At 36.0% G+C, this 13,496-nt stretch overlaps 1 protein-coding gene across 10 annotated transcripts in view; it reads right to left on the reverse strand.

Moving 5' to 3' along the window:
- Positions 1 to 13,496, reverse strand: part of RGS7 (regulator of G protein signaling 7) — a 219,564-nt gene that overhangs the window by 126,657 nt on the left and 79,411 nt on the right. For all 10 annotated transcript variants that reach the window (XR_011724920.1, XR_011724921.1, XM_071739083.1 and 7 more), the window contains one exon: positions 3,374 to 3,470. Coding sequence is in view for 8 of the 10 variants with exons in the window: in XM_071739083.1 (XP_071595184.1) it covers positions 3,374 to 3,470 (97 nt within the window). In the remaining 2 variants the exon portion in view is untranslated. The remainder of the gene's footprint in view (positions 1 to 3,373; positions 3,471 to 13,496) is intronic.

Raw genomic sequence — 13,496 nt, forward strand, 5'->3', positions numbered from 1 at the left:
TCACAGAAATTATTTTTTCCTGGAAAAGGTAAATGAATCTTTTAACTTTCTCTTTAACTCAAAAGATGTTAAAAAATCACCTGATTCTACTGATCTCTTTCTTCTATTTTAGTTGATTCAAGAGGTGAGGTCCCAGCTCCTTCAATAACAACACTAAACACAGTTCCTCACTCACAGTTATACACCATTCAGCTAGGACAATCTCCACAGATTTTATTCTGTTTTATTGCCATCACATTCATCAGCCAGCATATCCAAGTGCTATACATTCTATACATTCTAAGTCCTACAAAGCATCACACTGATATTCCATGACCATAAGACACCACTGTATTGCTTCATCTGACTTAATGAAGTAGCCACCTTATGATTAGCTTACAAAGCTCTCAGTACTAATTCCCAGCAATTCACCTACCCATCCCACAAAGACCCCACAAAAAAACCTCTCAACTACTGCAGTATCAAGTCTGCAAACTCCTAATGTTTCTGATTGAATATGAATAGCAAAACTTTGGCATTTACTTGCTGTCTCTCCTTAGTAAAAATAAAAATGGTATTTTAGAGCTCCTTCTAATCCCTATGATTCATATGTCAGACTCCCTGCATTCATCATTTTGAGCAAGTTTTCTTCATCCATTTCCAGGACTAATGGTGAGCCATGTCCCAGACAAATTGCCTTTTTTTTTTTTTTTTTTTTTTTTCCTAAATGCTCTAATCAAGTGTTAGTAAAGAAGGCACATAACAACCTTCATGCAATTACTATTGTTGACTGGCAGGATGTCTATATAAACTATCTTCATCACTCCTCCAAAACATTTTAAAACCATCGAGGCAACAAAAACAAGCCTTCAATTTGTTCATCAAAATGCATAATCACACAGAAAGAGAAAACCCTACTTACTGGTTTTGTTTTGGGATTTTTTGTTTTCTTTTTTTTTTTTTCTTTATAACCATTATAATTGCAAACCAAAGCCACAGTATAGATCTGGTGAATAACAATGTTCTGACTTCACCTTCAGAGTACAGGCATTAGGCATCCAGGAGTCCTGCACTACTGCAGCCTGGTCAGCCATCACGCCCTGTTTTAAACACTTGCCTTCTGAAAATTGAGAGCCCATAAATCATAGAAAGTGACTTAAGACCCACAGGCAGAGAGAACTGAAATTTTGGTTTTAAACAGTCATATTTCCCAAGACCCACATAGGAAAACTACTTCAGTGTCATCTTCAAGATCAGCTTTAGATATCCAGACATGTAACTAAAAGCTACTGAGAAAACTGACTCAATCCTTCCTTCAAGAAAAATCCAGTTCACTTGACATATAATCAGGTCAGTTAAGACATAGATGAGGCTCTGCTATAGGATACACTTTCAGAACAATGCAGTTTTTAGAACACAACCTCTGTTGTGTTTTAAGGCCATGAGAAGCCTATATTGTTCATAATAAAAGACTAAAGCAATATTACAGTTTCCAGCAGCATTTTCATTAACAGTTAGTGACCAGTGTAAGATCTAAAATAGAACCTAGTAAGTCTGGTGCCAGCCATTAGCATATTAGGTCTCATAGTTATGTCAGGCTGTTCTCTGCAAAGCTTCCATGCAAATTCACCTATTTGTTGCATTCAGTCTGAGCCTACTTGCAAGTAAGATTGTGGGTGACTCAGCATGAGGTGAACCATCACTACAAGGACCATCTGCTACAGCACATTGTACATTCTCTCTGTTCAAAGACCTAATTGTATTTACCCCCACGAGCACTAGTTGGATGAGGTAATTCAGCAAGAATCTAATGGCTAGGGTCTTTTCCAAAAAACATTTTTGGCTGAAATCATAACAGGAATACAGTTTATTTCTACAGTGGCCCCAGAAGGCAGTGAGATAATATCAGGATGAGTCAGTATAGAAGTGTACTGAAAAATCCATGTGTAGTAGTTTGACTCAAATGAAAACTAACAGCTGGACTGTAAATATCTGTTTTGGAACAGTGAATGCTGCAGAACTCGGTATAAAATAAGCTTTGAGTGCAATGAAACTATTAGTTCATCAGAGCCAAGATGCTACAGTATGATGGAGTGTAAGATACCCATTCTTGTTTCTCATGAAATACTAAAATACACCACAGGTGTTCTCTGATGAGCCCAACGGGTTGCAGGTCTGCAGAGAGCAGAAGTCAGAGCAGCCATCTCCCAGTGCTGCACTTCCACTGATTCTTTTATGCTGAATCCCCTCTGGAATCAGACAAGGATGCATTTTTCCCTCTCCAATGATTGTTTATTCGTATGTATAATAAGCCTCACCACTTCTGTTAAAGACTTTGCAATGTGCTAAATTGTTCACCACAGTTATTTGCATAAAAATAGATATTTTATATAGAGTTCTTTATTGAAAGAACTCAAATGAGTATCATTAACACTAAATAGCTAGGAAAAATGCACCAAGGAGTGAGGTATAGAATCAGCATAGCTGCTAACAGCTTTGGTTTTAGCCCTTTATTTTCAGAGATTTTTATCTTGGCATATACAATATGTTGGAGCTGAGTCAAGAACTGGGTTCTTTTCACAATCCATTTCACTTCACTATTGTGTGTGGTGAAATACTGGAACAGGTTGCCCTAAAAGGTGGTGGAAGCTCCAACCCTGGAAGTTTTAAGGCCATGATGGACAGGGCTCTAGAGAGCAATCTGATCTAGTGGAAGGTGTCCCTGCCCATGGCATGGGGGTTGGAACTAGATAATCTTAAAGGTCCCTTCCAACCCTGAAAATTTTATGATTCTATGATTGTAGGTGACTGGAGTGCTGTTATCCAAATTAATCTGCAATTCAAGAGCTCTAGTGAATTCACACCAAAGGTAAATCTGCTACAAAAGTGGATCATAAGAGTTGTAATAAGTTTCTACATCCATAACTTAGTCTAAAATACATACTGCAGCAGTGACTGTCCTGTTGTCCTGTTGTGGCAGTTCTTATCTTCATGTACAATATGTATAACTATACAATAAACTCGGAATACTTGCCATGAAAACAGGCTAAAAATGCAGAAACTCTGGAATAAATATATATATATCTTATCAAATATCTTATATTATCAATATATATTGATATCAATATATATCTTATCAAATATATATATATCAAATATCTTCAGATATTTGACGTTTTCTTTAGTAAACTAAGCCTTCCCTTCACAATTTACAGGACCAAACCATATCTGTGGAAGCCCACTCCAATGTGAAACATCAAAAAAAACTGTGATTAATGCATTCAAAGGATAGCCAATGTCTCCAGACCAGAGGACTGTGAATTCCCCATAGCATTCTCTTACATAAGACAGAGCTGAAATTTTAAATATTAGAAAAATTCACTTTGACTCTTACCAGAAAAGACACTGGGGATCTTGGAAAGAAAACTTTTGACTGTACGAATAGGAATCCCATTTTTCTCATCTTGCATGCGGGCGATGACGTCTTCCATCTGAACACAAAAAAAAAAAAAAAGAAATCTAGAATTATTTATACAAGAAATCCCAGGCCAATCCCTCAGAATTACAGGTCCACTCTTGCTATTTTTAACCTCTAATTTATATTTCATATTTTATAGAACACACTAGAAAACTGGAAGCAATTTATTCATGGGCAACAGTAAAACATGTATGTGCTCCAAGTCTCTTGAAAAAGAAGTAGCTAAGCAGAAAGATTTTTAGTTGGATTAGTTAAAAGTACTCAAAAACCACTAAAGAATACAGAACTTAATGTTTGATTGCATTATGGGTATTATGCCAAATATAAAAGCAAACTATGGATTCATACAGCCTTCTAGAGGACTGATACAATTCTCAAAAAGGCTGCTCAAAAGAAAAATAGGGCTTTTAAGTTTAAAGCAAAAATTCTTTTGACTAGTGGAAAAAAATCATGGCATGATGCAACTTTGCATCCCTGGAGACAACAGAGCCAGAAACAGGAATATTCGTGGGTAATCAAGTGGGTAAAAAAAATGTTTAAAATAATTTTGCTGTGGTTTTTATATATTTTTTTATATTAGCTATTTTTTTCCAACTCATTTTTTAAGGCTAATTTGTTCCACCCATTTTATAAATTATGCCCAATCCAAAGATTCACTTCTATGTGAACTATGAACAGCAAAGAGTATTCAGAGTAATTGCCAGAAAATGTCAGGTTTTGTTCTTGCACATTATGTAACTTCAGTTTACACATTAGATAACTTCCATCTTTCTTTTTTGATTATTTGATTTCTCAAAATATCCAATAATGTTGTGATAATATAATGTTGTGATAAAATTAATTACTGCTATCCCTCCTTTTTTCCTCAAATCACCTCCTTTCATACTACGTATGAAAAACTCTGAGTGACTGAGCATTTTATGTTATTTTACTAGTGAAGTCTTTAAAAAAAAGAACATCTATCTCACCTCTGTCTCCCCAACACGTTTCCAAATAATTTATTTGAAGTTTGCAGTTGGGTTGCTTTAAGGAAAGAGACAGTATTATGTTATTCAGCTTTTTTGCCACAGAAGTCAGGTGACCCAAATCAGCAAAAAGCAAATAAGCAGCAAAAAAGCAAATCAGCAAAAAGCAAATAAGACATGAATTAATTGTCCCAGTTTGGGAGCTGCATACAGCCAGGACAGGGAAAGAGAGCTGGGGTCACCAATGGTGTGCATAGGGGAGAAAGAACAAAAATCCATATCAAAAGTGAAAAGAAAATCAATTGGTTTGACTGTGAAAAAACTTTACACCGAGAATTTCTGGAGGTTCACACACTCCATGTACTTATAGCTCATACATAAACAACCCAAGTGTCACAAATCCAGAGGCACAGTCCAAAACAGAAAGCCCACACAAGATGAAGATCTTGTTAGTACAGCACACAACAAGAGGTGGCAGACCAAGTCCATTGCTTTGAATTAAGAAATGTACAAATGTAACACAAGGGAAGAATCAATGCTCCTTGTAATGGCTTTCTTCTGACATGGAATTTAAGGCTATTAATAATGTTCTGAAAAAAAACTGTCAAACTGTTGTCTATGAAGTGGAAACTATCCCTACATTTATTATTCATAGAATGAGTGAAGGTTTGTTTCAACCCCTTCGTCATTCAGCTGGTGAATTTTTATTGAGCCCTTACGTAAATAAGTAGTTTCTCAAATTCAAGTGAATCTTTTCTTCAAACAAACAAAAAACCCAGCTTTAATTAGTTTCTAAACCATCTAATCCAGCAAATGTAGGTGCACAGTTTAACTTTCATTATACATAGTTCCTATTTCTGTTTTAGCTGCTTCAAAGTCAGCAAATTTATAATTTCTTCCACTGAAAAACATCTCACTTAATTGTGTTTGGGAAGCAGCACTCAAGGCATTTCTCTCATTCATCATTAATAACCTAAGACAATGAAAAGGGCAGAATAGTTCAATTAGAATGATGAAAGAAAAACTTCATCTAATTTTGTTCAAAAAGTCTACTCTGGGAAACACAGGCTGTTGCCTGACACAATAATTTTCCTTATGATGCATCATTATTTGCTTCTGAGTCACCTGACCCAAAATGCTCAAAAGTGAAAGGTAAGCTCCTTCACCCCACCTTAGAATGAGGCTTTCACACTTCTTTTCTTACATCCTTACCTAGCTTAACCTGACCAGCTCTGAACATGCAATGGGATCTTCTTTAGTCCTAAGCCTTCTCAAAGGACTCAAAAAACCACATCCATGAATAATTACCTCCTGATCACTCTGAAAATTAAATTCAATGTGCTTCAAAAAAGGAACTTATACAAGCAAATCTTTAAGCTTTTCAGTCATCATTATACACAATTAACATGAAAAATATAACTAGAAGGAAGTCTACAGCAGAGCAAGGATTCTACAGGAGCATTTCTAAATAAATGGATACTTCAAAAAGTGCCACTGCTTTACCAGTGAGGCAATTCTAAACCTGACAGAAAGTCACCAGCCTTCTGATGCACAAGCAATTGAGGCTAAACCTATTCATATTTAAAACTTCACTCATTTCCTTGTGAAGATAATTTTCAGTCTTCATCTTGACATGTAAGGAATATGTGAAATCTATTTCAAAGACTAAATATGACAACAGTGAGAACGCATCTTATAGGAAGCAAGAAGAAAGCAAACAGCAAGATCCTGTAACAGGAAGGCTGCAGGATACTGGAGCCATTGCCTAATAATGACCCCTGGCACTGCTCCAAATGCACAGAGACAGGGATGACTTACCCCAGGGGCAGAATCCATACAGAAATAATGAGCCCACAGCTGTATTTGGCCACGGGGAAGAGATATTAAAAGTAATCAAATGGGAAATAAAGATGGTGTGATCAGTTCTGTGTAGTGCTAAAAGACCACAGGACTATGTTTCTCAGGCTTCTCTTCTTTGATATGACATATGGGGTATGATTCACTTCTACTTTTAATCATTAGTAACTCCTCAAAGCTGTCTTTCTGTCCTTATTATTGACAGTGGAAGTCCTGATAACAAACCAGGACTAGTATCCTTCAGCTGGTTGCAGCTAGGTGTGATGAATACCACTCCTATAAGAAAAATTTTTATGGTTTCTTATATTTCAGTGCCCATGTGGTTTGGGAAGACCCTCATCTTTAAATTCCTAAATCTAAATATCCACATATCTTGCAAAAATTATCCCCTTGCACCATAATTCAACATCACTGCTTGTTATGAAGTGGGGTTTTTTTTAAATTAATTCAAAGGCAAAAGTTGAAAGCTCAAGAAGTTTGTCAGTGCAGGGCAAGAGGTTTTTCTTCTCTTAAATGGAAGCCTAAATACACTCCCCATAAAGGTGGTCGCTAGATATGATTCCAAAAGTAGAAAAAGAAGGCAATCATTTGTGTAAAAATTTAACTCTGGGCCAGCTATTAAACAAATGACAGATGCTCTGTATTAATGCCTCTCCCTTCCCAGAAAGGGAAAGGAAAAAGAGTAAAGGAGAAAGACTTGTGGATTAAAAACTAAGCTACACAGCTTCAAGGAAACAATGATGAATAAGAAAACAAAAAGATGTATACACAAATATTTACAAAGCCATTACAATGCTCCCTTCTCCACCCCCACCCTCCAGTGATGCCCTGGGAAAGTCCTGGACGGGACTCCTGGACTCAAACTCAGACTGGAGATGGATCAAAGGCAGAAGAAAGAAGGGAGTCCTCCCAGGCTGCTGTCCATGGACAAACAAAGCTTGACATTCGTGATCCTTCAGCTTTATACCAACTGTGACAGGTAGGGGATGGAATATTTAGTTTAGTAAATTTTGGGTCTGGTCCCCCCAGCTGTGACCTTTTTTCCTCCCTTTTCTTTCCAGCACACAGTAAGTTTGAAGGAACTAAGGAGTGACCTTGGTTCTGCATACCATTCTCCAGTGATGACTCTAAATATCAAGCATTATGAGACCCAGAAGCAGGCACTGGTTGAAAACATGCAGTTAATTTCAGGAAGCGCAGTTACTTTGAAAAGAATTCTCTGAAAAGTAAAATTACTAGAAATAAAATTGGTTCTCTCCTGGCTCAAACCAGGACAGGTTGGAACTAATTAAAGTTCAAGAGATCTACAGTAAAATTTGAAGCCTTGACCTACTTACTTACACATTTTCAGATCTCTCGATTCCATTTCTGCTACTAATGTAAATTTCAGTACCAAGGAATTAAAAGTTTATCCAGAGCTAATAGAATGAAACTAAGCATAATTTTGTACCCAGTTAACATACCTCAGAACAGGAGAGTGCTCTCATGTTGAGTGCACTGGGGTCTGCCCACACCACAGCTTTGTTAATTTGGCTGAAATCTTTTTCAGTTTATCCAAATGCAGGGGTGGTATAACCCACTGGAACCAACTACAAACCTCATCCAAAGTTGCTGAAAGAGTAAAAGTTACAATACATAATAATTTCTTGCATGAAGCAACAAGTTTCCCTAGACATTATTTCCCCTCTCTGCAGCTGGCAAGCAGGTTGCAGGAGGTTTTCCTTAGCCAACCCCCATGCAGAGACATAGATGAAGGAATTTGGACTGAACAAAACCAGCAGAATACAAGAAAGATCCAAGTTTCCTTATGAGGTCATGGCCATTTTTTTAGCTTTTGTGATATATGCTAACTACACAGAATGGTTAGATATATTCTCATCTTAATATTATACTGATAATGATTTACCTGTGAGTGCTTTTGCCTTTGGCAGTTCTCCTCCATTGTACTGAATATGCTCTGTCTCTCATGCTGTTCATTATACTGCAGATTTCCTGCTGTGACCTCCATCAGATAAAAAGCTTAGAATTGCAGGATGTAGAAAATTTGTAAGAAAGTATTTTGCTGTGATTCACTGAGGCAAAAAATACATTTACATGAATGGCTAAACTGCCTCAACAGAGTTACACTTTAGGGGTCTCAGACTCTGTCTTCCCACGTGAGCTGCTCTTTGCCTGGACTACACACACCAACAATCACTGCCAAATCCTTCTTCAACTGAATCATCACGGTGCTACCTTCAAGCTGCCCAACCCTAAGGTAAAGCACAACCCTCAACCAGGGAGCTTTCTTCATCTAGTCAAGCTCCATCACAGAGAAGAAAAGAAAACAAAATACATGAACTACAAATCCCAGGAGGCTGCACTGACAAGTATTATAATGGCAAACTGATTGCCAGATAAAATATTTCTATGTTACTCAGCAATCTAAAGCAAATAGTCTCAGGTCAGGTGTACTGACAGCTTTTTCTAAATCAAGCATGTAGAAATGAGATGGTTTGACATCTCTATAGCACAGATTTTAGCATTTTCCATTTAATGCAAATTTGAGTTAATTCAATTCAACACAAAAGTTTCCAAACATAATAAATGGATGCAATGGAGATAGTTAGAAGAACCTAATTTACTCTGTATAGCTATGAAGCTTTACAGCCTTGCTTGTGTTCCTTTCCTTCTGCAGTATGAACTCACTGGTGTGACCAAATATTTCACACTCCCTCCCCTCAAGAGAATATTTGTAGAGAGCTGAAGATACTCTGGCTACACACATAACACAAAACTCTATATCAAAGCACTACCTGTCACCACTCTTATGCTGGCATTTGTAATTATCTATTTGTGAATTTCTAATTAAGATTCAATATCTTTACCCTAATTATCCATACAGTACTGTGTCAGATTGAGCAATTAGGTGATGTTCCAGATTGGTTGTAAAACACGGGTGTTACTGTATATACCAGCAGCCTGTGCTTACATTCAGTGAGTACAGGGCATGCTTTTTTAATTTGTTAAGAATAATTAAGGTTATTTTGAATTTATCTGAAAATCAATGCCAGTTTCTTTTGATTATTATTGTGACCTGAATTTTTTCTAATTATATGAACTGTCCCACTGGGTTTGTCCCTGACATCAGCACTGAACATTCATTCACCACCGAACTTGCATCAATATGAGAGACTCTGCACACTTTGTGGATTTTGAACTGGACTTTTGGAATAATTTTAAGCACATTCCTGTGTACCTGTGCCTCTAAAATGCTTAATCAACAAAACCAGCATTTCATTTTCATTCATTTCATAAGTGTTAGTGCTTTATTAAAAAATCATACAACAGTTCCTTTGCTGTTCATTACTGGGCCTTGCCCATTTTGAGCAGTTATACCAAATTCTGGGTATCACTACCTGGAGAAGCAGAGAGTCCTGGGGACAAGGAATGAATATGCACTTACAGAGACACAGCTACTAGAAAAGAAGCACTTTCAGAAGTGCTGAGATACCTAAGAGTAAAGTTGATGAAAATAAACCTCTTAGATAGATTCTCTCAAAGAGAAAAAACCCAAACAAACACTGTCTTCATGTAAAATTTACTGAAATCACATAGAAATGCAAAGTTATTTAAGTTATTGGAAGCTTAGATATTACAAAAAGAATTTTACACAAGAATTTTACTTGAAAACACATCATTTGGGAGAGAGAGTATTTAAAATTATTAATGCTACATTGAGAAGCTCCTACATTGGTTAGAATGATATTGGAAAAGCAAGCACCACTATGGGGACCTGAGAAGGAAACAGATATTGATGAAAAAACTCTTGGTGAAGGAATATTTATATTAATAGAGGGATTCTGATAAGAATTCTTCATTCTGAAAACATTGTTACTTTTTAAGAAGCCTAAACTATAAACAACATTTTTAATTTGTCAGGCCATGATTTGAGCTTCTAAACTGTGCAACCATAGATAGAGATAATGTTGCTTAGGCAAAATACATTTTTGAAATTATGGTCTTCAAATCCAAGATGTTTACTGAGTTGTATTTGTTGTTTGTAATATGATGGTCTTGACATTAAAAATGAGGTCACCTGTATATTTTGTAAATAGGCAAACTGGAAAGCTGCCCTCTGGGATCCCAAATGGATCTTTCAAAAAAATTTGACAAAAATGTCAAAAAGGTTTGGATTGTCTTCCAAGGAGAAAGAAAAGCAAAAAGTGAAAATTCAGCAAAAAACACAGAACAGATTCTGGTACCCTGGTCAGGATATAAGCTAAGATGTTAAATAAGAACATAGAGAGAAGCACATATGGGTTTTTTAGGAGATGCAAAATGAGGACTCAAGTGGCTATAGTTATACAGAACTAACTCAGACACAAACGTGAAAGGTGGCTTGTAGTGCATTTTGCATTCACAAGAAACACTCATGTAAATACTAGTTACAGAATATAGAAAAGTCACAATATATTCATCTGTCTAAAAATGTGACATTCCTTGGGAGAATACTTACATTCATTTCAAAATACTGCCATTTAATTCTGAAATTAGTTCTAGTTAATTAATTAATTTTAAAACCAGGTGTTTTCTAAATTGGTATAGCTTTCTCATGTCAGATGTTATTAATGGTTTTTAATCTAAGTTTGTCTGCTGAAATCACTTTTCCTCACCTGTCAGATAAGCCCAAACACTAGAAAGCTGTCACTGAAGCACATGACTTTAGAAGCAACTCTTGCCAAGCAAGGAGGAGACCTTTTAAAATATATATTTCAAACAATGTTTAAGGGAAAACAATGAATATGAAAACAGATCTCTAACTTGCTCTGTCCAAGACCTGATGAGGAAGCTGATCAAAGCACAGCATTACTTCTCCATTCACAACAAAACTGCAAGGAGGAACACTTACTTCATGGACTCATAGAATAGTTAGGGTTGGAAGGGGCCTTAAATGGTCATCTAGTTCCCCACCCCAGCAATAAGCAGGGACATCTTTAACTACGTCAGGTTGCTCAGAGCCCAACCCCTATTTCAGCATCTAGGGAACTGAGATGCTGCATAAAATCTCAATCCCTAGCTTTTTTGGTCCTTTGAATTCCCCTGAGGTGTTAAACTCCATTAAATACAGAAATACAAGTGTTACCACATAGACAGATTTTAAACAGTAACTTTTAAATTATGGTCTTGTAAAAAAAGTTGTACTTCATAATTGTATTACAGTATGGCAAGCTTTCAGTGCCAATTATATTTGCCATATTTTTAAAAAAATGGGCTGGTGATGTAATATGGTAATGTAGCACTATAAGACAGATGGGCTGGTTTCACAGTAATTTGTCACCCTCTGTCACACAACTTATTTGAAAACAAATATTTTATTTTAACTAGTCTGAATAGACAGAAACGAGACAGTCATGGATATTCTGGCTGTGTTGGTTCTTACAGCATGTCTAATTCACCTATTGTCTCCTAAGAATAATGAGGAAAAAAAGAAAACAAATTCCCAAACAATTAATACAGAAAAAGCATGGATAAAGTTCATAGAAAATACAATCATGCTAGGTTCTGTATGCAAAAAAAAATCAAGATGGGTATTAAAATAAATGAAAGAAAACATTTAAACTATTTTTCATAAAAAATTAGCTACCAGCACTCCAATAACACCAGTATCCTTCCCCTCTGCATTAAAAATCTCATTGTTTCCTTTGAGACAGTAAAAGTTCCAGGCCTGCTCACTTTTTTACTGCTTTTGAAAACATCACACACAGACTTGGAATTTTCATGCTAAAAAGCAAACCTACCTCTCACAGGTCTTGCTAGCAGCAAGTTATGAACTGTAGTGCAAACTATAGATTCGTGTAAGACAAGCACACAAATATTAACCTTCCCTTTGGTACCCAAATGAAGTATCTCCCCATGTCAAGCAACTTTATTTCATCTCTTAATATTCAAATTTTTATCTCTTACTATTCAAATCTGTCAAGCTTCACATCAGAACATGAAAAAAAGTATGAAAACCAGGTAAGTATTCACATTCAGCAAGGGGTAATAAAAAAGACACTCTACTTGCATTTTTTTGAGAAAAAATACTGAGGGGAACCTATGCAGAAAGTAAAAGCTCTCTTTTTGTAATGTGTTTTACAATTCTGAAACGTATTTTCATTTCAGTAGGGGTAAAAAGCAAAATATAAGTATTTGTTATGAAATAAAATAATGAAAGCAAGAATTTCAGGCCTAACAACTTTCTTCATTGAAAAAAGTTCATCTGCCATCTGGTACTGGAGAGCATATATATCAAATAGAAGAGTAAATAAAACAATGAAACATATTTTGCCAATATGTCAGAATTGACACCCTTTGATTTATAATAGCTTAAAATTAAAAAAATTTACTTCAGCATAGGAGTGTAGCTATATCAGCCTGACCTATTATGACTTTAAATCCATTTTTCCTAATGCACAGTAAATGCCTGTATGATATTCACAGATTCCTATCATTCATCTAAAAAATTACTAAAATCATAGCAAAAGTAACTTGATTAACAGAATACTGCCCATTGTTTCCTTCAGCAGTTATTTGGAAGAAGACAGTCAGAACTGCAATAAGAGTTTTTGATTCTAGGCAATAAATAGATAAAATGGAACTGAAAAACACACAGAGACTGACTTCTTGGCTTCATCTTTTAAAATTAGAGCTACCTGATTCCCAGAAGTCCTACCCTTCTCCATCCACTGAAAAAGAACTTAGCTTTTTCTCACTCCCTCTTTACATTGCTATATTTTTACAAGATCCTCTACCATTTACAGGAGCCTTTTCAATAAAGCCTTATTCATAAAGCACTTAATGACTCCATAAACTTTCAAGTTGAAATTTCCTAAGAAAATGAAAGTAACAAAGCACCTAAATCCCAGTAAATACCTGTGGACTGACATGACAAAAGACAGTGCCTGACACAGGGAAGAGAGTGTACATTCCCCTGCTTTGTGAAACAGGAACCTATTTCCAGGTTTGTATTTTGGCTGCTTGCAGTATAATTAGGAAAATCAGAACAGGTTTTGTGATACTCCATTGCCATTGTATGAAGCAATTACATCAGCTCTAGCACTCCACTAGACTTGTTTTGAAGGAATTAAGGAGATTAAAAACTTGGTATCCCTTTTCTGTCTAACTCTTCTCTGTTTTTAAACTATGAATTTGTCTTATGACTTCATGTTATCCTTTTACATAAAATCCAACTA

The sequence above is a fragment of the Heliangelus exortis genome, chromosome 3, assembly GCF_036169615.1.
Source record: "Heliangelus exortis chromosome 3, bHelExo1.hap1, whole genome shotgun sequence".
In the NCBI taxonomy this organism is placed as follows: Eukaryota; Metazoa; Chordata; class Aves; order Apodiformes; family Trochilidae; genus Heliangelus; species Heliangelus exortis.